Raw genomic sequence first — 26,409 nt, forward strand, 5'->3', positions numbered from 1 at the left:
GGGATGTGTAGATGTATATGGGGGGATGTGTAGATGTATATGGGGGATGTGTAGATGTATATGGGGGGATGTGTAGGTGTATATGGGGGATGTGTAGATGTATATGGGGGATGTGTAGATGTATATGGGGGATGTGTAGATGTATATGGGGGATGTGTAGATGTATATGGGGGGATGTGTAGATGTATATGGGGGATGTGTAGATGTATATGGGGGGGATGTGTAGATGTATATGGGGGGGATGTGTAGATGTATATGGGGGATGTGTAGATGTGTTATGGGGGATGTGTAGATGACACTGTTATGGGGGATGTGTAGATGACACTGTTATGGGGGCACAGTCTGATGTCAGAACATGCAGACCGTATGTTTATAATTTACAGACAATATAAAGCACATTTCCCAGTGTTTTCTGCAGCCACCTGGTGTTTGTCAGTGGTATTGCAAGGACTGTAAACTCTGTATGTTGTTCTGCATAATCGCTTGATCTGAACGTTTCTTGGAGTTGGAAATGGTTCTTTTTGATTAATTTGATCAATAAGTAAATTAATTATTACAAAGCCGAGATCAATCAGGAGCCGCCCTGGTGAATCTATGGCAGATCAGGAGGCAATAGGCCATTCTCTAGGCTGTACGGTGGCAGTCAGCATTCCGCTGTACAAACTAGGTTGTTCTTGGGGCAGAATAATTAGATTAATAATACTGCCCCTTATCTGCCCCAGATCAGTAATAACAACCCTGCTCTATAATATATTACATAGTAAGTAGGGGGCACATGTCACTTCTGGGCATTGTCACTATTGGGGGTACTTTCAGGTGTGCTGTCAGGGGGCAGTATCTTGTGGGGCCCTTTTATTGTGTTACTATCTGGAGCACAATATGGGGCAGTACCCGACATTACTGACCCCAGGGGTGCTGTCTGTGTGAACATTAGGTGCAGTAATAGGGGCAAAGGGGGCAGCAGTGGGTACAGCATAGGTGGTGGGGTATAGGTAGGGACGGGGCTGGGAAGGTGGGGAATCAAAGATGTCTGCAGGTGTGGTTGGAGGAAGTCGTTCGGGCTGGATGAAAAACATGGGAAAAGTGCCCCCTGTAGTCCATAGATGTAAGTGCAGTATATGGCCCCTGTATGGGGGGATATTGGTCTCTATGTAGTGGTTTCCGGTGAGTAACTGTATGGTCACCATGCGGTGGTAGTATATGGCCACGGTGTGGCGATTATATGTCTCTAGATCAGCCTTTCTACTGATAATTTATGGGATGAAGGTGTTTCTGACACCTAGTGGTGACCTGTGAAACTACACCCTATTAATAATAAGATATCCATAGAAATAAATGGCACCTTCCACGTGACCCTCTATCCATCCCTGATATAATAATGCACACACTGTGTATCACTCACAAGTTTCTGGTCCTCTGAGCTGACACTCTAATTTGCACAGAACACTCATACACTATACAGCTGTGTAATGGGCAGAGGGACAGCTTGTCTCTCAGGTACCTGTCCTCTATCTGTGACTGTTCCTCACCACTGTGGTTCTAGGGATGAGGAACCTGCTACAATTCCCATTATGCCTGGACAGGTAAAGCCTTGGTGGACGGGCCACAACCATTGTGTTACACTCCATGCTTTACACTGCAGCCCTGCTCCTCCATGCTGTGGATAGAAGGCTCCGCAGGATTTCCGGCCTATCGCGGCTGATAGCAGAGAACAATAGAACGATACAACAGGTTTAATCTGATGGTGATCACTGATATTGATTGATTATGGCTTCTCAGGGCGGCTGCTCAAAGCACGGTGAAACGATCGCTGTACAGACGGTTCTCAGGCTTCACGGAACTGTGAGAGAGCGGCGTCACCTGGAGATCAGTCATGATGATTAGATACCCCTGAGGAGAGAGCGGAGACCCCGGTGAGGAGGGTGGAAGAGGGCGAGACTATGGCAATGGTGCTGCTCAGCCTGGGTATCTAACCCCATCATGTGTGATACTGTCTACTGGGCTGGTGTATCTAAGCCTATCATGTGTGATACTGTCTGACAAGCTGGTGTATCTAAGCCTATCATGTGCACTACTGTCTAATTGCAGCACTGTCTGCAGAGCTGCTACATGTTCCTATCATGTACAAGCTGGGCTGGTGTATCTAAGCCTGTCACATGTGATACAGTGCTGAGCTGGTGTATCTAGGCCTGTCATATGTAATACAGTGCTGAGCTGGTGTATCTAACCCTGTCACATGTGTGATACTGTGTTGAGCTGTTGTATCTAAGCCTGTCACATGTGATACAGTGCTGAGCTGTTGTATCTAAGCCTGTCACGTGTGATACAGTGCTCAGCTGGTGTATCTAAGCCTGTCACATGTGATACAGTGCTGAGCTGGTGTATCTAGGCCTGTCATATGTAATACAGTGCTGAGCTGGTGTATCTAAGCCTGTCATGTGTGATACTGTGTTGAGCTGTTGTATCTAAGCCTGTCATATGTAACACAGTGCTGAGCTGGTGTATCTAAGCCTGTCATGTGTAATACAGTGCTGAGCTGGTGTATCTAAGCCTGTCTTGTGTGATACTGTGCTGAGCTGGTGTATCTAAGCCTGTCATGTGTGATACTGTGTTGAGCTGTTGTATCTAAGCCTGTCACGTGTGATACAGTGCTGAGCTGGTGTATCTAAGCCTGTCTTGTGGTACTGTCTGCTGAGCCTGTGACCTGGTGGCGGCATTTTCACCTGCAGCACGCGGATGAAGGGGTCTTGGAGTCGGAGCAGCGGTGTTGGCAGTGGGAGCATGGTCTTGAGTCGCTCTGTGGACACATTATAGAGGTTATTGCAACGTACAAGACCCCCCTAATATCACTGGCCTATGTGTACAGTGCCCAGGTGTGCGGGGGGCTCCAGGCACATAGAGGGGCCCCCACCATAACACTCACCGTTAAGCATCGGAGTCATGAGCTTCAGGCCAAGGCTCAGGGTCCTCTGCAGATTGTCCATCTAATAGAAGATACAGGACACGATAGGGGTCATACAGGGCATACCCCGCTGCTATCCCCCTCCTCACCCGTAGGTGGAGACAAAGCCTGAGACATAATGCATCTTATTCCAGGAAATAAGGATGTGGTACAAGAGAAGAAGAGAAGTTAATATTTGGTGCAGAAACCTTTGTTTGCGGTAACAGAGGTCGGACGTTTCCAGGAGGTCCTGACCAGGATTGCAGACACTGCAGCAGGATTGTGTCCCCCTCCACTATACACATCTGGGGGGTAACATTGAGTTTCATCTCCCTCCAAAGATTTTGTTATTGGGTTCAGGTGTGGAGACTGGCAGCCACTCCAGGACCTTGAAATGCTTCTTATGGAGCCGCTCCTCAGTTGTCGGGTTTCCTCCTTAGTTGTCCCGGTTGTGTGTCTCCTCCTTAGTTGTCCCGGCTGTGGGTTTGCTCCATAGTTGTCCCGGCTGTGAGTTTCCTCCATAGTTGTCCCGGCTGTGGGTTTCCTCCATAGTTGTCCCGGCTGTGGGTTTCCTCCATAGTTGTCCCGGCTGTGGGTTTCCTCCATAGTTGTCCCGGCTGTGGGTTTCCTCCATAGTTGTCCCGGCTGTGGGTCTCCTCCTTAGTTGTCCCGGCTGTGGGTTTCCTCCATAGTTGTCCCGGCTGTGTGTTTCCTCCTTAGTTGTCCCGGCTGTGGGTTTCCCCCTTAGTTGTCCCGGCTGTGGGTTTCCTCCTTAGTTGTCCTGTGTGCCTCCTCCTTAGTTGTCCTGTGTGTCTCCTCCTTAGTTGTCCCGGCTGTGGGTTTTGTCCTTAGTTGTCCCGGCTGTGGGGTTCCTCCTTAGTTGTCCCGGCTGTGGGGTTCCTCCTTAGTTGTCCTGTGTGTCTCCTCCTTAGTTGTCCCAGCTGGAGGTTTCGTCCTTAGTTGTCCCGGCTGTGGGTTTTGTCCTTAGTTGTCCTGTGTGTCTCCTCCTTAGTTGTCCCAGCTGGAGGTTTCGTCCTTAGTTGTCCCGGCTGTGGGTTTTGTCCTTAGTTGTCCCTGTTTTTCCTCCTTAGTTGTACCGGCTAGGGGTTTCGGGTCATTGTCAGCTAGAAGACTTGCCCTCCACCCATCTTCACTGCCTTTACTGGGGGAAGGAGGTTGTGGTATCTGGTGATACACGGGCCCATCCATCCTCCTTTTTATACAGGTGGGTTGAGTTGTCCTCATCCTTCTTCTTCTTCCTTCAAACACAGCGAGTGGAATTAAAAACCAAAAAGTTGTATTTTGGTCTCATCTGACCACATGACCTTCTCCCATGTCTCCTCTGGATTATCCAGATGGTCATTGGTGACGTCACACAGGCCTGGACATGTGCTGGTGTGTCACTAACGGTAATCTGTGAGACTACGGTCCTGGCTTTGTTCAGATCAGTGACCAGGTCCTCCCATGTAGTTCTGGGCTGATTTCTGACCTTTTTCAAAATCATCCTTACCCCACAAGGTGAGATGCTGCATGGAGCCCCAAACGGAGAAAGATTGACAGCCATCTTGTGTTTCCTCCATTGCCTAATAATTGCACCAACAGCCGTCTCACCAAGCTGCTGCCTATTGTTCTGTAGCCCATCCCAGCCTTGTGCAGGTCAACAATGTTTTGGCCATGGTGGAGAGGTTGGAGTGTGAGGACAGGTGATTATTATACAGGTACCAAGATGAAACAGGTGCAGGTCATCCGCGTAATGAGGGCAGAGTAGAAGGAGCTTCTTATAGAGAAACTAACAGCGGCAGTGAGCGGCAGAATTCTCGCTGGTCGGTCGGTGATCAAATCTTTATTTTATGTAATAAAATTGTGAATAATTATTTGTAAATTTTACAATGTGATTATTTGGAATGTTCTATAGATTCTATGTCTCACAGGTGAAGTTACCCCCCCCCCCCTCTCCATTCTTATTTTCCCAACGATGGATGGATGGATGGATGGATGGATGGATAGATAGATCGATGGATAGGTAGATCGATGGATAGATAGATCGATGGATAGATAGATCGATGGATAGATAGATCGATGGATAGATAGATCGATGGATAGATAGATCGATGGATAGATAGATCGATGGATAGATAGATCGATGGATAGATAGATCGATGGATAGATAGATCGATGGATAGATAGATCGATGGATAGATAGATAGGAGATAGATAGATAGATCGATGGATAGATAGATAATAGATAACTCACCTTGACAGGGCCCACACTGGAATGAATCAGTTTCAGCGAAAAACTGTAAGAAAAACTGGATTCAGCTGCCAGGGAGTCACATGTCATCTACCTCCACTTCCCTGTAGATCTGTGGTCTCATCCTGTTACTTTTCAGCTAAAACCTACTACTCCCAGCATATCCTGCATGTTATCAGAGCATGCTGAGAATTGTAGTTCCCCAACAGCTGGAGAGCCTTAGGCACGGTTATTATGCAGAATACACCAGATATGTCCCAAAGTGATGTCTAACATAACTATTACATAGTGCTGGGATAAGCTTCTAGCTGGCGGCAGGGGATGTCAGTATAACATGTGACCCCACCAGCAGAATAGTGAGTGCAGCTCTGGAGGAAATTCAGAATAATGTTAGCTACATTGGATCTTGACTAGTATGGTTATCGGTGAACTCACTTTTTCACCGCTATGGTCGCTCCCATTGTCTCCTCGGCTAGGACCACGTTCACCTCGGTCACTGAGTCCTGTACACAGAATATTGGGGTCATAAGAGATCACCCGGTAAGATCCCCATCATGTCCTCCTGCAGTAACTCACCACCTGGATCTGGAAAATAGGGATCTGTGTCTGGTTGGGGTAGGTGACATAGGCCTGGACGTCTGCAGACACCTGCACAGTTAGAGAGTCCGGTTGGCAGCTGACAGTCGGGGCTGATCGAGCCGATACCTGGAGGAGGATGGGCAGGGAGTCTGGGAAATGGCTGGGGAGCTGTAAATGGAGGGAGAGACATCAGGGGGACATACTGGAGGCAATGCCCATAGCAGCCAAGCAGCAGCCTGAAGGACGCCTCTGATGGAAGGAGCAGGTGCCCATAGCAGCTAATATGAATGCTGCTTGTCTCTTCCCATTGACACTGCTTGTCTCTTCCCATGGAAGGCAGGTGATAGCTCTTGGTGCAAAGTCTGCCATCACATACAGTCAGGACACTCTCTTACCTCCGGCACAAACATGGCGAGACTCCTCATGTTCAGGTGAATGGGGGATTGCTTCGGGATCTAAAACAACAGCAACATCAATTCCTTGTATTGCTACTAAGTCAACTCTTCAGTGAGGTCTTTAAAGGGGTCATTACCAAGAATATGGAGACCACCTAAACCCCCAAAAGAGTAGGTATCCTAACCAATCCCAGTGCCCGGGGTGAAGCGGAGACAAAGAGGTCTCTACTAGTCTGGGGTCTGTATTAGATTAGGGGTCTGTATTAGATTAGGGGTCTGGGGCCTGTATTGGTTTAGGGGTCTGTATTAGATTAGGGGTCTGGTCTGGGGTCTGTATTAGTTTAGGGGTCTGGTGCCTGTATTAGTTTAGGGGTCTGGTCTGGGGTCTGTATTAGTTTAGGGGTCTGGTCTGGGGTCTGTATTAGATTAGGGGTCTGGGGTCTGTATTAGATTAGGGGTCTGGGGCCTGTATTGGTTTAGGGGTTTGTATTAGTTTAGGGGTCTGGTCTGGGATCTGTATTAGATTAGGGGTCTGGTCTAGGGTCTGTATTAGATTAGGGGTCTGGTCTGGGGTCAGTATTAGTTTAGGGGTCTGGTCTGGGGTCTGTATTAGATTAGGGGTCTGGGGCCTGTATTGGTTTAGGGGTCTGTATTAGATTAGGGGTCTGGTCTGGGATCTGTATTAGATTAGGGGTCTGGTCTAGGGTCTGTATTAGTTTAGGGGTCAGGTCTGGGGTCTGTATTAGTTTAGGCGTCTGGTCTGGGGTCTGTATTAGTTTAGGGGTCTGGTCTGGGGTCTGTATTAGATTAGGGGTCTGGGGTCTGTATTAGATTAGGGGTCTGGGGCCTGTATTGGTTTAGGGGTTTGTATTAGTTTAGGGGTCTGGTCTGGGATCTGTATTAGATTAGGGGTCTGGTCTAGGGTCTGTATTAGATTAGGGGTCTGGTCTGGGATCTGTATTAGATTAGGGGTCTGGTCTGGGGTCAGTATTAGTTTAGGGGTCTGGTCTGGGATCTGTATTAGATTAGGGGTCTGGTCTGGGGTCTGTATTAGATTAGGGGTCTGGGGCCTGTATTGGTTTAGGGGTCTGTATTAGATTAGGGGTCTGGTCTGGGGTCTGTATTAGATTAGGGGTCTGGTCTGGGGTCAGTATTAGTTTAGGGGTCTGGTCTGGGATCTGTATTAGATTAGGGGTCTGGTCTGGGGTCTGTATTAGATTAGGGGTCTGGGGCCTGTATTGGTTTAGGGGTCTGTATTAGATTAGGGGTCTGGTCTGGGGTCTGTATTAGTTTAGGGGTCTGGGGCCTGTATTAGTTTAGGGTTCTGGTCTGGGGTCAGTATTAGATTAGGGGTCTGGTCTAGGGTCTGTATTAGATTAGGGGTCTGGTCTGGGATCTGTATTAGATTAGGGGTGTGGTCCAGGGTCTGTATTAGATTAGGGGTCTGGTCTGGGGTCTGTATTAGTTTAGGGGTCTGGGGCCTGTATTGGTTTAGGGGTTTGTATTCGTTTAGGGGTCTGGTCTGGGATCTGTATTAGATTAGGGGTCTGGTCTTGGGTCTGTATTAGTTTAGGGGTCTGGTCTGGGGTCTGTATTAGATTAGGGGTCTGGTCTGGGGTCTGTATTAGATTAAGGGTGTGGTCCAGGGCCTGTATTGGTTTAGGGGTCTGTATTAGTTTAGGGGTCTGGTCTGAGGTCTGTATTAGATTAGGGGTCTGGTCTGGGGTCTGTATTAGTTTAGGGGTCTGGTCGTGGGTCTGTATTAGTTTAGGGGTCTGGTCGTGGGTCTGTATTAGTTTAGGGGTCTGTATTAGTTTAGGCGTCTGGTTTGGGGTCTGTATTAGTTTAGGGGTCTGTATTAGATTAGGAGTCTGGTCTGGGGTCTGTATTAGGGTATGTTCACACTGAGTAAGTATGGCAGCTCCGCCGCGGAATCCCAGCATCCCACTGTCAGTGAATGAGAGGGCGCACGCTCCTCCGCAGCCGCCGCTCTTCGCTCAATTAAGTGAATTCCGCCGTTCTTACTCAGTGTGAACTTACCCTTAGAGTAGGTTCACACTAAGCAAATCTCGCAGAATTCAGGCGGATTCCACGTCAAAATGCCTGTAAAAAATTACCATTATGAATGTACATTGGCTTTAATGGGCTTTCTGCTTATTTGTTTACACAGCGGAATTTCCACACTGAAATTTCTGCCTTGGATGCGCTTTCTGCCAGAGGGCCCTTGCACACTGAGCAATTCTCGAGGAATTGTAGCTGAAAAATTTCTGCTTGAAATTCCTCGCCTATTCTGCTCTGGCGGAATTCGAGCAGAATTCGAGCGGAAATCAAGCGGAATGCAAGCGGAATTACCAGCAGAATTCAAACCCCATTGACTTCTATAAGATTCCTCTAGCGGAATCCGCCCAAAGAATTGACATGTACATTCTTCGGGCGGAATGCGGATTCTGCGCGGAATTCTGGACGGAAATTTACTCTGTGTGCACGGGCAGTCGGAAATCCCATTGTTCTCTATGGAAAGAGCAATGTTGCATTTACACAGGCGGAATTCCACGCGGATTCCGCCCGCTTTTTATGGTGGAATTCGGGCAGAATTCCGCTAGAATTGCTCAGTGTGCACATACCCTCACACAGAACGATAATCGGCCAATTATCAGTCTGTGAAAAAAATGCAATGATCAGCCGATGACAACGTTTATCGGCTGATCATTGATATAGGTTAGAACCTATATTAGACAGGCGCCGACTGATCTAGCAGATCGGGGCTTGTTTACAGGTATTATCGGGTCCCCATCGGCACGTGTAATACCACCCTTAGATTAGGAGTCTGATCTGGGGTCTGTATTAGTTTAGGGGTCCAGTCTATGGTCTGTATTAGTATAGGGGTCTGGTGTCTGTATGAGGCTGGATTCACACTGAGGAATTCTCAAGGAATTGAAGCAGAAAGTTTTCTGCTTTAAATTCCTCGCCTATTTATCCCTGGCAGAATAGGAGCAGAATTTGAGCTGAATTCAACCCTCATTGACTTCTATAGGATTCCTCTAGCGGAATCCGCCCCAACAATTGACATGTCAATTCTTCAGGTGGAAAGCAGATCCGCGACGGAATTTTCAGTGCGGAAATTCCGCTGTGTAAACACATAAGCAAAAAGCCCATTAAAGCCAATGTACATTCACAATGTTCGTTCTTAATGGGCGGATTTTGTGCGCATTTTGCCACGGAATCTGCCTGAAAATCCATGAGAATTCCTCAGTGTGAACCCAGCCTTAGGGAACCCAGCCTACGGAACCAGAGCAAAGAATTTCCGCCGGATTCCGTAGCTTGTACTTGTTCACGGCCGCATGCCTCTCCGCCCGTGCCATAGATACCATTCTATGCATGGGCGGATTCCGCATTCCGCTGAAAGAATTGACACATAGGAGAGGCGCATGGCCGTAAACGGGTACGAGCTACGGAATCCGGCGGAAATTCTCCGCTCTAGTTCCATAGTGTGAACCCAGCCTTACTTTAGGGGTCTGGTCTGGGGTCTGTATTAGATTAGGGGTCTGGTCTGGGGTCTGTATTAGTTTAGGGGTCTGGTCCAGGGTCTGTGATATTTTACAGGGTCTTGTAGGAGAGTTTAGATAACTGCTTAGTAGAGGCCTTCACACACCATGTCATCAGTGACGTTTATTTGCAGCGCCCCCTCTTGATAGTGCACAAACCCAGCAGAGTTTGCTGTGAATTCCGACAGCGCCAGGATCAACATGCGGGAGTCAACGTCTGGTAGGACAAGCTTCTCCGGAGGAAACGGCAGATCCCAGTGATGATACCGACCCACAAACTCCCCCTGAGGAGGAAGAATCACAGTGAGGGGCTTATATGTCCGCTACGCCAGCCCATCACCCTCACCACCTACCTTCACCAGGAGGTCAAAGTTCTTCTCTGTGATGCTCGGAGGACCCAGCAATGAGATCTCAAATGTGGAAATCTGATCCACGGCCAAGGAAACTGGAAATACAATCGGAGAGTTTAGTAAATGTCAGTCCATGACCTGACTGGGATGATGGATGATGGTGACTGGGGTGATGGGATGATGAGTGATGGTAACTGGGATGATGAGTGATGGAGACTGGGGTGATGGGTGGTGGTCACTGGGATGATGAGTGATGGTGACTGTGGTGATGGGTGGTGGTCACTGTGGTGATGGGTGGTGGTCACTGGGATTATGAGTGATGGTGACTGTGGTGATGGGTGGTGGTGACTGTGGTGATGGGTGGTGGTCACTGGGATGATGAGTGATGGTGACTGTGGTGATGGGTGGTGGTGACTGGGATGATGAGTGATGGTCACTGGGATGATGAGTGATGGTGACTGTGGTGATGGGTGGTGGTGACTGGGATGATGAGTGATGGTGACTGGGGTGATGGGATGATGGGTGTTGACCAGCAATGGCGCCCCCCTCCTCCTCTGCATGGGGAAATCCTCTCATCCAGAGTGCCGCGAATTCTGGGAGGACACAATGGCGCAGTCTGATGATGGGCAGGGGGAGGCTGGACATTGCAGAGCGGCATCACTGCAAGCCGCGTACCTGGGAGGCTGCTTAGAATTGTCTCCATGTGTTTAACTGCATTGGAAAACTGAGGACAAATCTATGAGAAACGAAAAAGACATGAAGAATGCGACATCACCAACACCCCCACCACCGTCATCACCACCGCCACCGACATCCCTACCACCACCCGCTACAGACGATGAGAAGAGCGCACCGCGTACTCACCTGACTGTGCAGAGCATCATGTAGGGGGCCCATGATGGCGTTCTTAAACATGTTAAATAGCCATCTGTGTATATAGAAAGATATTAGATAGAGAGATAGACAGACTGCTCAAAAAATACGGGGACCCCTCAATAAGCCCTCCTAGATGTGACTGATTATATATAGATGTAATGTGTGTGGCCTCCACGTGCCTGTATGACCTCCCTACACCACCCGGGCATGCTCCTGATGAGGTGTCTGTGTGACCTCCCTACACGGCCCGGGCATGCTCCTGATGAGGTGTATGACCTCCCTACAAGGCCCAGGCATGCCCCTGATGAGGTGTCTGTATGACCTCCCTACAAGGCCCGGGCATGCTCCTGATGAGGTGGCTGTATGACCTCCCTACACGGCCCGGGCATGCTCCTGATGAGGTGTATGACCTCCCTACAAGGCCCAGGCATGCTCCTGATGAGGTGTCTGTATGACCTCCCTACAAGGCCCGGGCATGCTCCTGATGAGGTGTCTGTATGACCTCCCTACAAGGCCCGGGCATACTCCTGATGAGGTGTATGACCTCCCTACACGGCCCGGGCATGCTCCTGATGAGGTGTATGACCTCCCTACACGGCCCGGGCATACTCCTGATGAGGTGTATGACCTCCCTACACGGCCCGGGCATGCTCCTGATGAGGTGTATGACCTCCCTACACGGCCCGGGCATACTCCTGATGAGGTGTATGACCTCCCTACAAGGCCCGGGCATGCTCCTGATGAGGTGTATGACCTCCCTACACGGCCCGGGCATACTCCTGATGAGGTGTATGACCTCCCTACACGGCCCGGGCATGCTCCTGATGAGGTGTATGACCTCCCTACACGGCCCGGGCATACTCCTGATGAGGTGTATGACCTCCCTACACGGCCCGGGCATGCTCCTGATGAGGTGTATGACCTCCCTACACGGCCCGGGCATGCTCCTGATGAGGTGTATGACCTCCCTACAAGGCCCGGGCATGCTCCTGATGAGGTGTATGACCTCCCTACACGGCCCGGGCATACTCCTGATGAGGTGTATGACCTCCCTACACGGCCCGGGCATGCTCCTGATGAGGTGTATGACCTCCCTACACGGCCCGGGCATGCTCCTGATGAGGTGTATGACCTCCCTACACGGCCCGGGCATGCTCCTGATGAGGTGTATGACCTCCCTACACGGCCCGGGCATGCTCCTGATGAGGTGTATGACCTCCCTACACGGCCCGGGCATGCTCCTGATGAGGTGTCTGTATGACCTCCCTACAAGGCCCGGGCATACTCCTGATGAGGTGTATGACCTCCCTACAAGGCCCGGGCATGCTCCTGATGAGGTGTCTGTATGACCTCCCTACAAGGCCCGGGCATGCTCCTGATGAGGTGTATGACCTCCCTACACGGCCCGGGCATGCTCCTGATGAGGTGTCTGTATGACCTCCCTACAAGGCCCGGGCATGCTCCTGATGAGGTGTCTGTATGACCTCCCTACAAGGCCCGGGCATACTCCTGATGAGGTGTATGACCTCCCTACACGGCCCGGGCATGCTCCTGATGAGGTGTATGACCTCCCTACAAGGCCCGGGCATACTCCTGATGAGGTGTATGACCTCCCTACACGGCCCGGGCATGCACCTGATGAGGTGGCTCTGACCCCCTAAAGGGGCCGGGTTACACACAGTGGAATGAAAATTCCTCTGCCGGTATGTAACCCTATTCAACTTCACACTACACGGATTCGCAGCGGATTTCGCTGCAAACTTGCAGTGAGAAATCTGCATGCGAATCCGGTATGTATGAAGGTGCCCTTACTTGGAGTTATATTGTGTTGTTTTAAGTGTTCCCTCTATTTTTTGAGCAGGTTAGATGAGATAAGATACATATAAGTATTGCAAGCAGCACAGCTTGGAGCTCGTCTTGTGGGTGCCGGCTGGATGATCCTGACCTTGGATCCTGGAGGATATATTCAAAAAATTCCAACAGCACTTCCCGATATCTTCAAAAACGTGAAATATTTATTCAATCACATAAAAAAACAAACACTGTGGCATAGCAAAAAATCAAGCGACGTTTCTCCCGTCTCACACGGCCATTTTCAAGCTCATATCCCCAAGTGATAATCAATCTTATATATATAACAAGTGACTAAATTTTACACTCCATTGGTTGTTTCAAGTGTCCATCTCTTACAAGTGTTCTCTGATAGGAGGCAATCAAAGTCCATCTGTGCCATTGTGTTTCAGTGGGTTCTTTGTAAGGCAATGTGCGGTGTTAACCCTTTTTGTGCTAAAGTGAGTGACTGCTTGAAATTACCCACTAGCAAGTTCCTCATAATAAAGGTGATAAGAAATACACAGTAATAAATACAATAAGTCCATCATAAGTAGCAACGAAGAAGGATAGACAGCACTATGTTATCCCCATCATTTGGATCTTTTCAGAGCATGATTCATAACCATGAGATATATGTTGCTGTAAGGTAGTGTTCACACTGTACTGACCAATGTTGCATTCTGCATACTCTAGTTCGGCAAATCCGGGGTCATTCAGCCTTCAACTCCATCAGATCTCTCCAAGGGAGGTACAGCTTCACTTCCCCAGGTGCCGTTCAGACCATTCTGGTCACTCTAGGGTATATTGCAAAAGCTGCCAAGGTCTTGTTCACATGTAGCGCATGTTCCCAATCTCATTTGTTGTGGCTTTGGGTCCTCCGGCGTTCGACTTCCTTGGATCTCTCCACAGAAGGTACAGCCGGAAGGCACGAAGTAGGACGCATCTATTTGGATCACTATAGGAGCATGAAAAGAAAAAATATATTTTTTTTATATAAGTATCTGTACACACTAGAGGCGTTTCCCATGCAGTTTTTTTTTCTAAGACCTGGAGAGGTCAGCAGAGCAGAGGATCTAAAGGCTGTACCTTCCGTGGAGAGATCCAAGGAAGTCGAACGCCGGAGGACCCAAAGCCACAACAAATGAGATTGGGAACATGCGCTACATGTGAACAAGACCTTGGCAGCTTTTGCAATAGACCCTAGAGTGACCAGAAGTGGTCTGAACGGCACCTGGGGAAGTGAAGCTGTACCTCCCTTGGAGAGATCTGATGGAGTTGAAGACTGAATGACCCCGGATTTGCCGAACTAGAGTATGCAGAATGCAACATTGGTCAGTACAATGTGAACACTACCTTACAGCAACATATATCTCATGGTTATGAATCATGCTCTGAAAAGATCCAAATGATGGGGATAACATAGTGCTGTCTATCCTTCTTCGCTGCTACTTATGATGGACTTATTGTATTTATTACTGTGTATTTCTTATCACCTTTATTATGAGGAACTTGCTAGTGGGTAATTTCAAGCAGTCACTCACTTTAGCACAAAAAGGGTTAACACCGCACATTGCCTTACAAAGAACCCACTGAAACACAATGGCACAGATGGACTTTGATTGCCTCCTATCAGAGAACACTTGTAAGAGATGGACACTTGAAACAACCAATGGAGTGTAAAATTTAGTCACTTGTTTGATATATAAGTTTGATTATCACTTGGGGATATGAGCTTGAAAATGGCCGTGTGAGACGGGAGAAACGTCGCTTGATTTTTTGCTATGCCACAGTGTTTGTTTTTTATGTGATTGAAAAATATTGAAAAATATTTCAAGTTTTTGAAGATATTGGGAAGTGCTGTTGGAATTTTTTGAATAGATAGATAGATAGGAGATAGATAGATAGATAGATAGATAGGAGATAGATAGATAGATAGATAGATAGATAGATAGAAGATAGATAGATAGATAGATAGATAGATAGATAGATAGGAGATAGATAGATAGGAGATAGATAGATATATAGAAGATAGATAGATAGATAGATAGGAGATAGATAGGAGATAGATAGATAGATAGATAGATAGATAGATAGATAGATAGATAGAAGATAGATAGATAGATAGATAGATAGATAGATAGATAGATAGATATATAGAAGATAGATAGATAGGAGATAGATAGGAGATAGATAGATAGATAGATAGATAGATAGGAGATAGATAGATAGGAGATAGATAGATAGGAGATAGATAGGAGATAGATAGATAGGAGATAGATAGATAGATAGGAGATAGATAGGAGATAGATAGATAGATAGATAGATAGATAGATAGATAGATAGATAGATAGGAGATAGATAGATAGATAGATAGATAGATAGGAGATAGATAGGAGATAGATAGATAGGAGATAGATAGATAGATAGGAGATAGATAGATAGATAGATAGATAGATAGATAGATAGATAGATAGACAGTAGATAGATAGATAGGAGATAGGAGATAGGAGATAGATAGATAGGAGATAGATAGATAGATAGATAGATAGATAGGATAGGAGATAGATAGATAGATAGATAGATAGATAGATAGATAGATAGATAGATAGATAGATAGGAGATAGGAGATAGATAGATAGATAGATAGGAGATAGATAGATAAATAGATAGGAGATAGATAGATAGATAGATAGATAGATAGGAGATAGATTAGATAGATAGAGGTCAGTGCAAGGGACCGACTAATTCAGTTCCGTTTTCTGCAGAGAACCTACTACCCTCCGGAGCAGCTCAGGATGATGGGGGTGATGTCCTCTGATACCTGTCAGACTGATGTTGGGACTTTCCTTCACGCTGGGTGGCACTGCCCCAAGGTTCAACCCTTCTGGCGCTGGGTCCTACAATTCCTGTCCGACCGCTGTGGGTTCCTCTATCTTTGGACTCCTACTGTCTGTTTGCTTGGTGTTATAAATGAGGTTACGCACACCGCACATTACAGACTGGAAATGTACTGAGGTGCCCTCACTGGCTCGCTGGAAACAACCTGCTAATAAATATGGCCCCCTGTCTCAGGTCCTTTATGAAAACCATAAATGCCCTCAAAAATTTTTAAAAAATGTGGATACACTGTCTTATGCTTAATAAGACAGCAGATATTTAAATGTATCTGGGAATCTGGGGTTAGAGAGGGGGGGGGCTGCTCTTTGACCTTTTAACCTGCCTCCTCCTGGCCCTCACCTATTGTTACTCACCCTGAGGTGTGCATTGTATTTTGGGGTGTTGAGTCCACCATGTGATTTTCCGGGCGTATTGGGCCTGATTGTTCTTATGTTTGTACTTTTTGCAAAATCTAAAATAAATTCTTAAAAAAAGAAAAGAGATAGATAGATAATACTGACCCAGCTCCACCGTGGAAATTTAGGTTGACATCTCTGGCATTGGAGGAGCAGCCGGCGGACCATACGGCACCACGTCCGCTGTCATCGCATGTGATCCCCAGGGCGGCATCTAGGGTCAGACCTTGGACGCTGAGCTCCAGCCAGGAGGACGCGGAGCTGCGGAGGAGAAGAGGATTGCTCCTTAGTTGTCTCATTGGGAGAGCAGGGTGATGGGTTGTCACTCAGCTTTCCCAGCACCTCTCCCTCCAGCGCCCCCTATAGACTCACAAGAGCCAGGTTTCGATCCGCAGGAGTCCTGTCACCTGGATTTCCCCGTTGTTGATGGAGACGTTGACCCCGGTGTCCGGTGAGAATGAGATATCTGATGAGGAGAGATCCAGGGTCCGTATCTGTAACCTGAAGCAACAACAAAGTGTGATCCAACATGGCTGCTGGTGTCTCCTCCAGTCACAGCCAAAGCTGCACACACCACCCTGTGTCCTGTCACATCTGCTGCATGGCATATCATCAGGCAGCCTAATGGGAAAGAGACTACATCTCCCACAATGCAATACAGCAGAATCCCCCACATTACAGGAGACAGGCTACTGTTTTCTGTTATCAGCAATCCCAATTGAGACTTAGCACAAGCACAGCGCCACCCCTGTCCTCAGGTTGTGTGCGGTATTATAATTCCTTTTCTTATAGCCACTCCAAACTCCCTGCACTGACACAGTGCTACATTGATAAAGCTATCAGTCAGGCCCCGCCCCTTCCAGCCCAGTGTATCCATGAGTTTGGAGTGTCCCTTTAAGTCTGAGTGATTTCCCTTATCATTGGCCGTGACAACTTACTCTGTGACATAATAGTCAATGCGGCCAAGAACAGCAACAGAGACCGAGCCGCTGACGTCGGGGATGTGAACGGTATCTAGTCGCTTGTGCGCCTCCTCTAAGCCCACCTGCCAGGCTGCGGAGTGAGAAGGGAACAGGTCATCATTAGAGCTATAGGGATGGGTTCACATTTTAGCATCCAGAATTCTGCGCTGGTGTGAACTCACCCTCATCTCCCACCATACCCAACATGCCAGTATTGTTCCAAAACTAGCACCACTCCTGACCTCAGGTTGTGTGTGGTATTACAACTCACTTATTCAATTTAATGGAATTGAGCTGCAATACCGCACACAGCCTGGGAACGGGGGTGGTGCTGTCTGCAAAAAAAAAAAAAAAAAAATTAGTGATGGGAAACCTTTGGCCTTCCAGCTGTTGCAAAACTACAACTCCCATCACGCCTGGACAGCCAAAACTAAAGCTTTGCCTGTCCCGGCATGATGGGAATTGTAGTTTTTTTCAACAGCTGGAGGGCTGAAGGTTCCCTGTTGCTGCTTTAAATGCTATGGGATCACCAGGGGGTGGTGGGTGACTACACTATGACCTATAGGGGGCGGTGCACTCACCGTACTGCAGGCCCTTCAAGGTCAGCCTGCCCTTCACTCCGGGGTCAGTCGCATTGGCTCCGGATAGGATGAAGCCAAAGGTGAGAAGGATCAGACTGAGCTCCATTATCTGATGGGGAGAAATTGGTAAATGAACACAGATGACAATGCATCCAGACCTGACCTATAACCCCTAACAGGTGAGGTCAAATAGGGTCATCAATGGATGCAATAGGCTGGGTATGGCACAGACTGGCTTACAGCATGGCACCGGCCCTGTAGACCACCCGGCAATGACAATGTCAATTATCTAGACTGTATTAAAGGGGTTATCCACGTAAGAGCTAAAATAAAAACCTAGCTGGTCTTACTCACCAAGTTTCCCTGAGTATTTTGAGCCGTCTCCTGTCTTTCTAGCTGCTGCTGTTCCTGAGTTACAAGTTTTTTCTAAAAGACGATCTATATCCAAGATGGCGCCAGCCTGGGAACTACATTTCCCATGATGCTTCTCCCTGATTGGTCCGTTTGTGTACTCGCTCCCTTAGCTTTCTTTCCTGCCCGCTGCTCTCATTACTATTGCACAATAAACACAGGACTGTTTTTTTCACTGATTTTGCATCACATCACCCCAGTATGTATTCCATACTAGCTGATGATGTAGCAGAGCTGACTCGCGCATGATGTAGCTATATGCTACATAGCAGGCATCTGTTTGCTGGGGGTGTATTGTAGGTTTAGATCTCTGCTTGCTGACTGTGAATGTGAACATTCTAGTTCCATCCAGACTAAGAACATCCATAACACTTACAATATCCAGAGCTGTATACTGAACACACAGGTACATCACTGACAGCAAGCAGAGATAGAACTATAACTTTTCTACAGAACATTTCTAGACCTACTTAGTCCTCATTTTCTTACCTTTAACTCTACTTCTCGGGGGGCATCTCAGAAGCCCCGGCTGTTTTCCTAGCGAGTGAGTTAGTGGAGCATCTTTGTTCCTCTTTTAGTTTTACATTCCATTAAATATCTAGGACAGAGCTTCCCAACCTTTTCCACCTTGGGGCACCCCTTAGAAAAAAATTTAGCTTGAGGCACCCCTACCAAATAATGTTCTACACAATATAAAAAACCGCTATTTAGGGACTTACAGGTGACGTCTTCTTTGATCCGAGATGTACCTCTCCGCTTCCTCTCCATCTGGTCCAGACCTCCGTGACGACTTCTTGCAGCTACGTTTCATCTCTTCAGAACCTGCCAGACAAACATATTAGGTTCTGCACATTTCTAGCAACTTGCTTCCCTTTCTCCCTCCTATAGGCTCCCAAACTGCCCATGCTGTGCCCTCAATATAGTGATCATGCCTTCTGCTGTACCCCCCATATAGTAATAATGCCCATGCTGTGCCCCTCAGTATAGTAATAATGCCTCCTGCTGTATTCCCCATATAGTAATAATGCCCATGCTTTGCCCTCCATATAGTAATAATGCCCATGCTGTGCCCCTCAGTATAGTAATAATGCCTCCTGCTGTATTCCCCATATAGTAATAATGCCCATGCTTTGCCCTCCATATAGTAATAATGCCCATGCTGTGCCCCTCAGTATAGTAATAATGCCTCCTGCTGTATTCCCCATATAGTAGTAATGCCCATGCTTTGCCCTCCATATAGTAATAATGCCTCCTGTATTCCCCATATAGTAATAATGCCCATGCTGTGCCCCCAATATAGTAATAATGCCAATGCTGTACCCCCCATATAGTAATAATGCCCATGCTGTGCCCTCTCCCTGCTCTGCTGCCCCCTCAATATAAATGGCCCCTGCATGCTGTGCCCCCACCTATACATAAAAAAACAAACATCCTACTCACCTAATCCGCGCTGCGTGGCTGCTCTTCTTCTCTTCAGGCTCCATCTTGTGAGCCGCGGGGACGGGACCTCCGGCAGGCGTGATGACGTCACGTCAGCACGCCTGCCGCAGAGGTCACGTCCCGGCCTCCCATAAGCTGCTGGCATGAAGTGCCAGCGGCCTATGGGAGTGAATGTTGGAGCAAGACGCTGACAGGTCCTGCTCCTACATTCTGCTCAATTGAATGTTCCACCCGCTCACTGTGTGAGCGGGCGGAACATCAAACCGATCGGTATATCCCTAGAAGCTGCGTGACACAGCTTCTAGGGATATTAAAGGGACAGTGTCGCATTTCCCAAAGGGATCCCGCGGCACCCCTGGCGGGTTCTCCCGGCGCCCCGGTTGGGAACCGCTGATCTAGGGATTCGTCCGGCTGAAGACCTGAGGACCGTCTATCAGCGTAACTACATCCCTTTGCCAAACAACATTAAGACGGATTGTGTCAGATGGGTAAAAGGCCTCCACGCATGGTTCGGCCGCTGCGCCCAGATTGTTTTTTCTTTTTCAGTGCCTACCGTCCTGTGTACCAGCGGCGTTTCATCGATGTCGGCGGCACAGAGATTCCTTGTCTGGGTGGACAAATGGGCGCGCATTCCTCACACATCCGAAGGATCAGGGAGGAGTGGGCTTGCCTGATCTTAAGTAGTACTATCTGGCCACCCAAATCAAACATATAGTGGATTGGTGAAGGAATAGTAATAGGAAGCAGTGGGTTGCCATTGAGCAATCTTATAGTGGAGCGCCTCTGCGAGGGATTGCATGGGTATCAAGCGACCTTCTCAGTGAGCTTCAATACCATCGGGCCTACATTAGCAGCGTGCTCAGACAAGGTGATAGGGCATAAGACAAAACAGATCGCTGATCTCAGGGAGGCCAACCAAACGACAACACTGCCGGCTGCTAGTAAAAGCGCTCAATGCAATGAAGTCCTAGGTGCATTGCTTCCTGGGAAACATGAATATGCAAAATAAAACCCGTGGAGCCTCATTTAAGAGTCTCGAAACAAAGGACTAGCCAGATATCCCCCAGCTTAGGGGCGGCTCCTGTAAGGAAACCACCAAAACCACCATATTAAGTGGCCCTATCAGCCAATGTAATGACAAGGGAAGAACCAAGGCCAGGTATCCATCCACATGCAGCTGTTTTGGGGTGTTGCCCCTCATCAGTGTGGAGCAGGATTCTGGCTAGGTGGGAGCAATGCCTAGTGTGACAGGGCAGCACTTTGTCCCCCTCACTTGTGGGATGACCCTCATATTAGGGAGCCCTGACTTCAGCCCCAGCCCGACCGATAAGGTCTTCCATGATTGGATAAAGGCTGAGATATTTAGAGCACACCAATTCCTAAGAGACAACAACTGGATTTCTGCGGACCTGCTTGGGGATCTGACTGAGCCCTGTCCCTTAGGTCACTGGCAGGTGGCATAACTACCACACTACTTGACAACGTTGCATTCCCCTGCCCATCTCACGGGCACATTTACTCCCTTTGAGAAAATGTGTGCAGCTAAGGAGCCTCTCCAGCATACCCTCTCCCTGACCTATAAGCTATTGCTATCTACTCCATCCCTCCTACTTTTATTTTGAACTTGGAGACTGACCTGGGGATCGCCCTGACCGACATCCAGCAGATTTTCTATCTAACGCATAGATCATCCAACAACTCCAAATTCCAAGAAGCTGGGTACAAGCTGTTAGCCCGCTGGTATAGAGTACCCTCCAAACTGCACAAACTTATACTGTGGTATCCCACCACAGGTGTTACTTGTCTTTTCACCCCTCACAAAATCCTGTACTCCAAAGTGGTAGTGGTAATGAAGTAGTGCCTAAGTTTTGCCACTAGATGTCACTAGTATGTATATTGTATGCTTAAGTATCGCACAGCTGTAGGTAACTAAAGGGTTATTGTTTCTGTGATTTGTGCACCAGTGAGAGTTCTTTCTCTTCTCTACCTATCTCCTTTCTTGCACTCTCTTCTCACCCACTCACAGCACATTTTACATATGCTGTAGGAAGTTGTCTTATGGAGAGAGGAAGTGTAGCCCCCACTTAGTCTTACTCTGGTTTCTGTAGAGGAAGGACGCAAGACAGAACGGTCCCTACAGCAGTCAAGTTGGGCCCTGGCTTATGCCAAGTCCCCTGTTAGAGGACACAGTCCAGTGTAGTCTGAGGTGTGGTACAGAACAGACGAACATGGGAACAGACACTCGTTTCTTGAAAGTAGCACTTGTACATACTATGCAGTGCTAAACACTCACAGAGGGGACAAAGTCAGGGATCATCCCAGCCCACGCCGTGAACAAGTCTAAAGGTGCCGGACAGTATCCTAAAGAAAGAGGAACTAATCCGGATAGAGAAAAGTTGCTAGAAGCCTATGTACTCTATCTCGCAGCGCGGGTGTAACCAGAAAATTCTGATTACTCTGTTCATCGCAGGTAACAAGGTCTGACGCTTGTTTCACCCTCTAGGACGGGTCACCCGACACTGGTGGGCAATAGGTGGTGCAAAGACCACAGAGTCAAAACACGGGCACAAGTATTCTCTCTACTTATTCTACTTCTAAAGTTCCGGCAGAGCACAGTATTACTTGGGTTGGGACTCTCTTGCCATCCTTCTCTCTACTTTTCTGAACTTAATCTACTTCTAAGCACGCAACCAAGCCAGCACGGCTATTCTACCTCCTAAGCTCTCAGCACAAGTCTTGTCCGTCAAGTCCAAAGTTTGTTATCAAGGCAAAAGTCTATTGTGTATCACTCAATCAAGTATTCCCGCAGTAAAGAAGAGTTTATTTATTGTAACGGGACTCTGTGGTTCTTATCCAAGCACCTACACAGCCATTGCACCTTCCTTGGGTCATCTCCCCTTTCTCTGGGTGGCGGTACCAATAGTCCGAGTGGGTCACAACTCCACTCCAGACCACCGTGATAAACGCCCAAGGGACCCCCTCACAGCCCGGCAGGTTACTGACCACAGGGGAATGGGTATAGCCAGCCTCACTAAAATAAAAGCAGGCGTGCCCCCATACCTGTGTGCCCAACAGGCACTGGCGCCACGACAGCATAACACCTGGCTCAGCTATATCCCGAGCACCCACTACAATAGTGGAGTCACACAGCACCATCTGGCAAGTGACCGATCGTGCCTGGCAGCGGGGCCTCACCACAATACCTCAGGTGGACCCGGTCTGCTGGAGATGTGTCGCTAGAGAAGGGACATTCCTATATGTGTTCGGGGACTGCCCGAGACTGCAGACTACGAGAGTGACCATAATAACCATTTACTTTGCAGATGGGCCCACCCTTGTGCAGCACAGGTTATACATGTATATCAGACATAGGGTGCTATTGGGAAGGGCGATGCCTTAGAATAACCCCTTTAATATAATGGGTCTGGGCAGGTTCACAGCCTGACAGCTGAGATTAAAACATGAAGGTAGAAGACTGGGGCGGCCCCTTTAGGAGGGTCATATATAACAGATTGATATCAGGTCTATTTACAGAGCAGAACTGCAACTCCCAGCATGCCCTGATAGCCTTTGCCACACATACTTCTCCAGCTGTTGCAAAACCACAATTTCGGGCATGCTGGGAGGACAAGCTTGAGACAGAGACCACTCTGATAGGGCTTAGAAGACAGTCCACATAGTTCCCTATTCTATCCCTGAGCTGGAAGCTGCCTGTAGCATTGGATAGCACCAACACCATCTGTAGCACTGTACATGGTACCGTCACCCAGCCGCTCCCAGTGTCACCTCCCTGCCTCCAGTTATTAGTGTTACTGGGTATGGGAGAAACGCAAACACCTGGGGAAAACCCAAAACCAGTACAAGGAAGCAGAATGTGTGACATCACGTCTGACCACAGGGGAGGACTCTGCTACACCGCACCCCACTACCCCACCATCGCACAACTACCACCCCCACCGTCCTACAACCACCATCCCACAACTACCACCCCCACCGTCCTACAACTACCATCCCACAACTACCACCCCCACTGTCCTACAACTACTGTCCCCGCCGTCCTACAACTACCACCCCCACCGTCCTACAACTACCATCCCACCATCCCACAACTACCACCCCCACTGTCCTACAACTACTGTCCCCGCCGTCCTACAACTACCACCCCCACCGTCCTACAACTACCATCCCACCATCCCACAACTACCACCCCCACCGTCCTACAACTACCATCCCACCATCCCACAACTACCACCCCCACCGTCCTACAACTACCATCCCACCATCCCACAACTACCACCCCCACCGTCCTACAACTACCATCCCACCATCCCACAACTACCACCCCCACCGTCCTACAACTACCATCCCACCATCCCACAACTACCACCCCCACCGTCCTACAACTACCATCCCACCATCCCACAACTACCACCCCCACCGTCCTACAACTACCATCCCACCATCCCACAACTACCACCCCCACCGTCTTACAACTATCATCCCCACCATCCTAGACTAACATCCAACAACTACCATCCATTATCCTACAACTACCGTCCCCACCGTCCTAGAACAATCATCCCCACCATCCTACACCTTCCGTCCTACAACTACCCCCCCCCATCCTACAACTATCATCCCCAGCGCCCTACAACTATTATCCCCACCATCCTACAGGGGTCCCTAATGGGTCGCACACAGCAAGATCCCCCAATGTCTGGGACCAATCACTATGCTGCCATTGTCCTGTATAGTTGGATCATGTCCTCCATGAGGCTGCCGGCTGGACTATGGTTGCACTTCGGTTTTTAGTGTGTTTTTTTGTACTCCTCCGCCTCTGTCTGATTTTACTGGAAAAACAATAGGTATTCCAAATAAAATTTTATTTTTTACATTTATCCCTTTAGTAAATAACTTTACAAAAAAAAATTTTGATTATTTAAATTTGCTGTTTTACACCACAAAAATGTGCATTTTTTTCATGTGTTTCTGTATGCTGAAAAAATAAAACACATTCTAATTTGTTATAATATAAGGCAAAGGCAAACAGCTCCTGGATATCACCCAGCTGCATCCCCCCCCCCACCCCCACCCCAATAAGACGGACACATTAGACGGCAGAAGCACAGTGTGATCCCGGCCTAATAACACAATAAAACAGGTAAATGTATAAGACCAAGATGATGAAGCCGGGATGTGATCTGTCTCTACTCCCTGATGGTACCCCACAGTCTCTAGATGGCGTTACCTCACAGTCTCTAGATGGCGTTACCTCACAGTCTCTAGATGGCGTTACACCACAGTCTTAAAATTACATTACCCCACAGTCTCTAGATGGCGTTACCTCACAGTCTCTAGATGGCGTTACCTCACAGTCTCTAGATGGCGTTACACCACAGTCTTAAAATGACATTACCCCACAGTCTCTATATGGTGTTACACCACAGTCTCTAGATGGCGTTACCTCACAGTCTCTAGATGGCGTTACCTCACAGTCTCTAGATGACGTTACCCCACAGTCTCTAGATGATGTTACTTCACAGTCTCTACTCCATGACGTTACCCCACAGTCTCTATATGGCGTTACACCACAGTCTCTAGATGGCGTTACACCACAGTCTCTATATGGTGTTACACCACAGTCTCTATATGGTGTTAGACCACAGTCTTTAGATGACGTTACCCCACAGTCTCTACTTCATGACGTTACCCCACAGTCTCTACTCCATGACATTACCCCACAGTCTCTATATGGCGTTACCCCACAGTCTCTCTATGGTGTTAGACCACAGTCTTTAGATGACGTCACCCCACAGTCTCTAAATGATATTACCCCACAGTCTCTACTCTATGACGTTACCCCACAGTCCTTTAAATGACATTACCCCACAGTCTCTAGATGGCGTTACCACACAGTCTCTAGATGGTGTTACCCCACAGTCTCTAGATGGCGTTACCACACAGTCTCTAGATGGTGTTACCCCACAGTCTCTAGATGGCGTTACCACACAGTCTCTAGATGGTGTTACCCCACAGTCTCTAGCTGGTGTTACCCCACAGTCTTCAGATGACGTTACCCCACAGTCTCTAGCTGGTGTTACCCCACAGTCTTCAGATGACGTTACCCCACAGTCTCTAGCTGGTGTTACCCCACAGTCTCTAGATGGTGTTACACCACAGTCTTCAGATGACGTTACCCCACAGTCTCTAGATGGTGTTATACCACAGTCTTCAGATGACGTTACCCCACAGTCTCTAGATGGTGTTACCCCACAGTCTCTAGATGGTGTTACACCACAGTCTTCAGATGACGTTACCCCACAGTCTCTAGCTGGTGTTACCCCACAGTCTTCAGATGACGTTACCCCACAATCTCTAGATGGTGTTACCCCACAGTCTCTAGCTGGTGTTACCCCACAGTCTCTAGATGGTGTTACCCCACAGTCTCTAGATGGTGTTACCCCACAGTCTCTAGATGGTGTTACCCCACAGTCTCTAGATGGTGTTACACCACAGTCTTCAGATGACCTTAACCCACAGTCTCTAGATGGACGATATGCACAAACGATGAAAACAAAGCCCAAACCTTTCTATGATAGTCACCCCTATGGCGGCTCTACTCCTAAGTTTTGGCTAATTATAAAAATGAAAACCTGATTTGCATAAAACACAAAAGCTACATAAAACCACTCTATAGAACAAAAAAAAATGCACAAACAGTAAAAAAAATAAATAATAAATTGGGCTAATTTTGATTGTAACACAACTTGTGAATGCAGCTTTAGAGATGACGGCTAGCCAAGGGGCAGGGGGGCATACATACGGCGTATATTGGGGGTGTCAGGTGTATCTGTGAGATGTGGGGGGACACTGACCTGGTGACGGCCTCCTCCGATCGCTGCCTCCTCTGTATCTCAGATGCTCTTTCCAAACCCTTTCTGGTCTCATAGAG

The 26,409-nt window shown here is 48.1% G+C and overlaps 1 protein-coding gene across 1 annotated transcript; it reads right to left on the bottom strand.

The window, feature by feature from the left end:
* Positions 1-1,718: 1,718 nt before the first annotated feature.
* Positions 1,719-26,409, bottom strand: LOC138772296 (bactericidal permeability-increasing protein-like). Its single transcript, XM_069952595.1, has 16 exons — positions 26,333-26,409; positions 17,607-17,715; positions 17,002-17,116; positions 16,436-16,564; positions 16,169-16,324; positions 10,926-10,989; positions 10,737-10,797; positions 10,065-10,156; positions 9,819-9,995; positions 6,167-6,226; positions 5,769-5,939; positions 5,628-5,695; positions 5,196-5,238; positions 2,924-2,984; positions 2,724-2,797; positions 1,719-1,890 (listed from the first exon to the last, which is right to left on the bottom strand). The coding sequence occupies exons 2-16, from the start codon at positions 17,710-17,712 to the stop codon at positions 1,789-1,791; spliced, it is 1,479 nt and encodes a 492-aa protein (XP_069808696.1). The 5' UTR covers positions 17,713-17,715; positions 26,333-26,409; the 3' UTR covers positions 1,719-1,788.

This window comes from Dendropsophus ebraccatus, chromosome 14 (assembly GCF_027789765.1).
Source record: "Dendropsophus ebraccatus isolate aDenEbr1 chromosome 14, aDenEbr1.pat, whole genome shotgun sequence".
NCBI classification, from domain to species: Eukaryota; Metazoa; Chordata; class Amphibia; order Anura; family Hylidae; genus Dendropsophus; species Dendropsophus ebraccatus.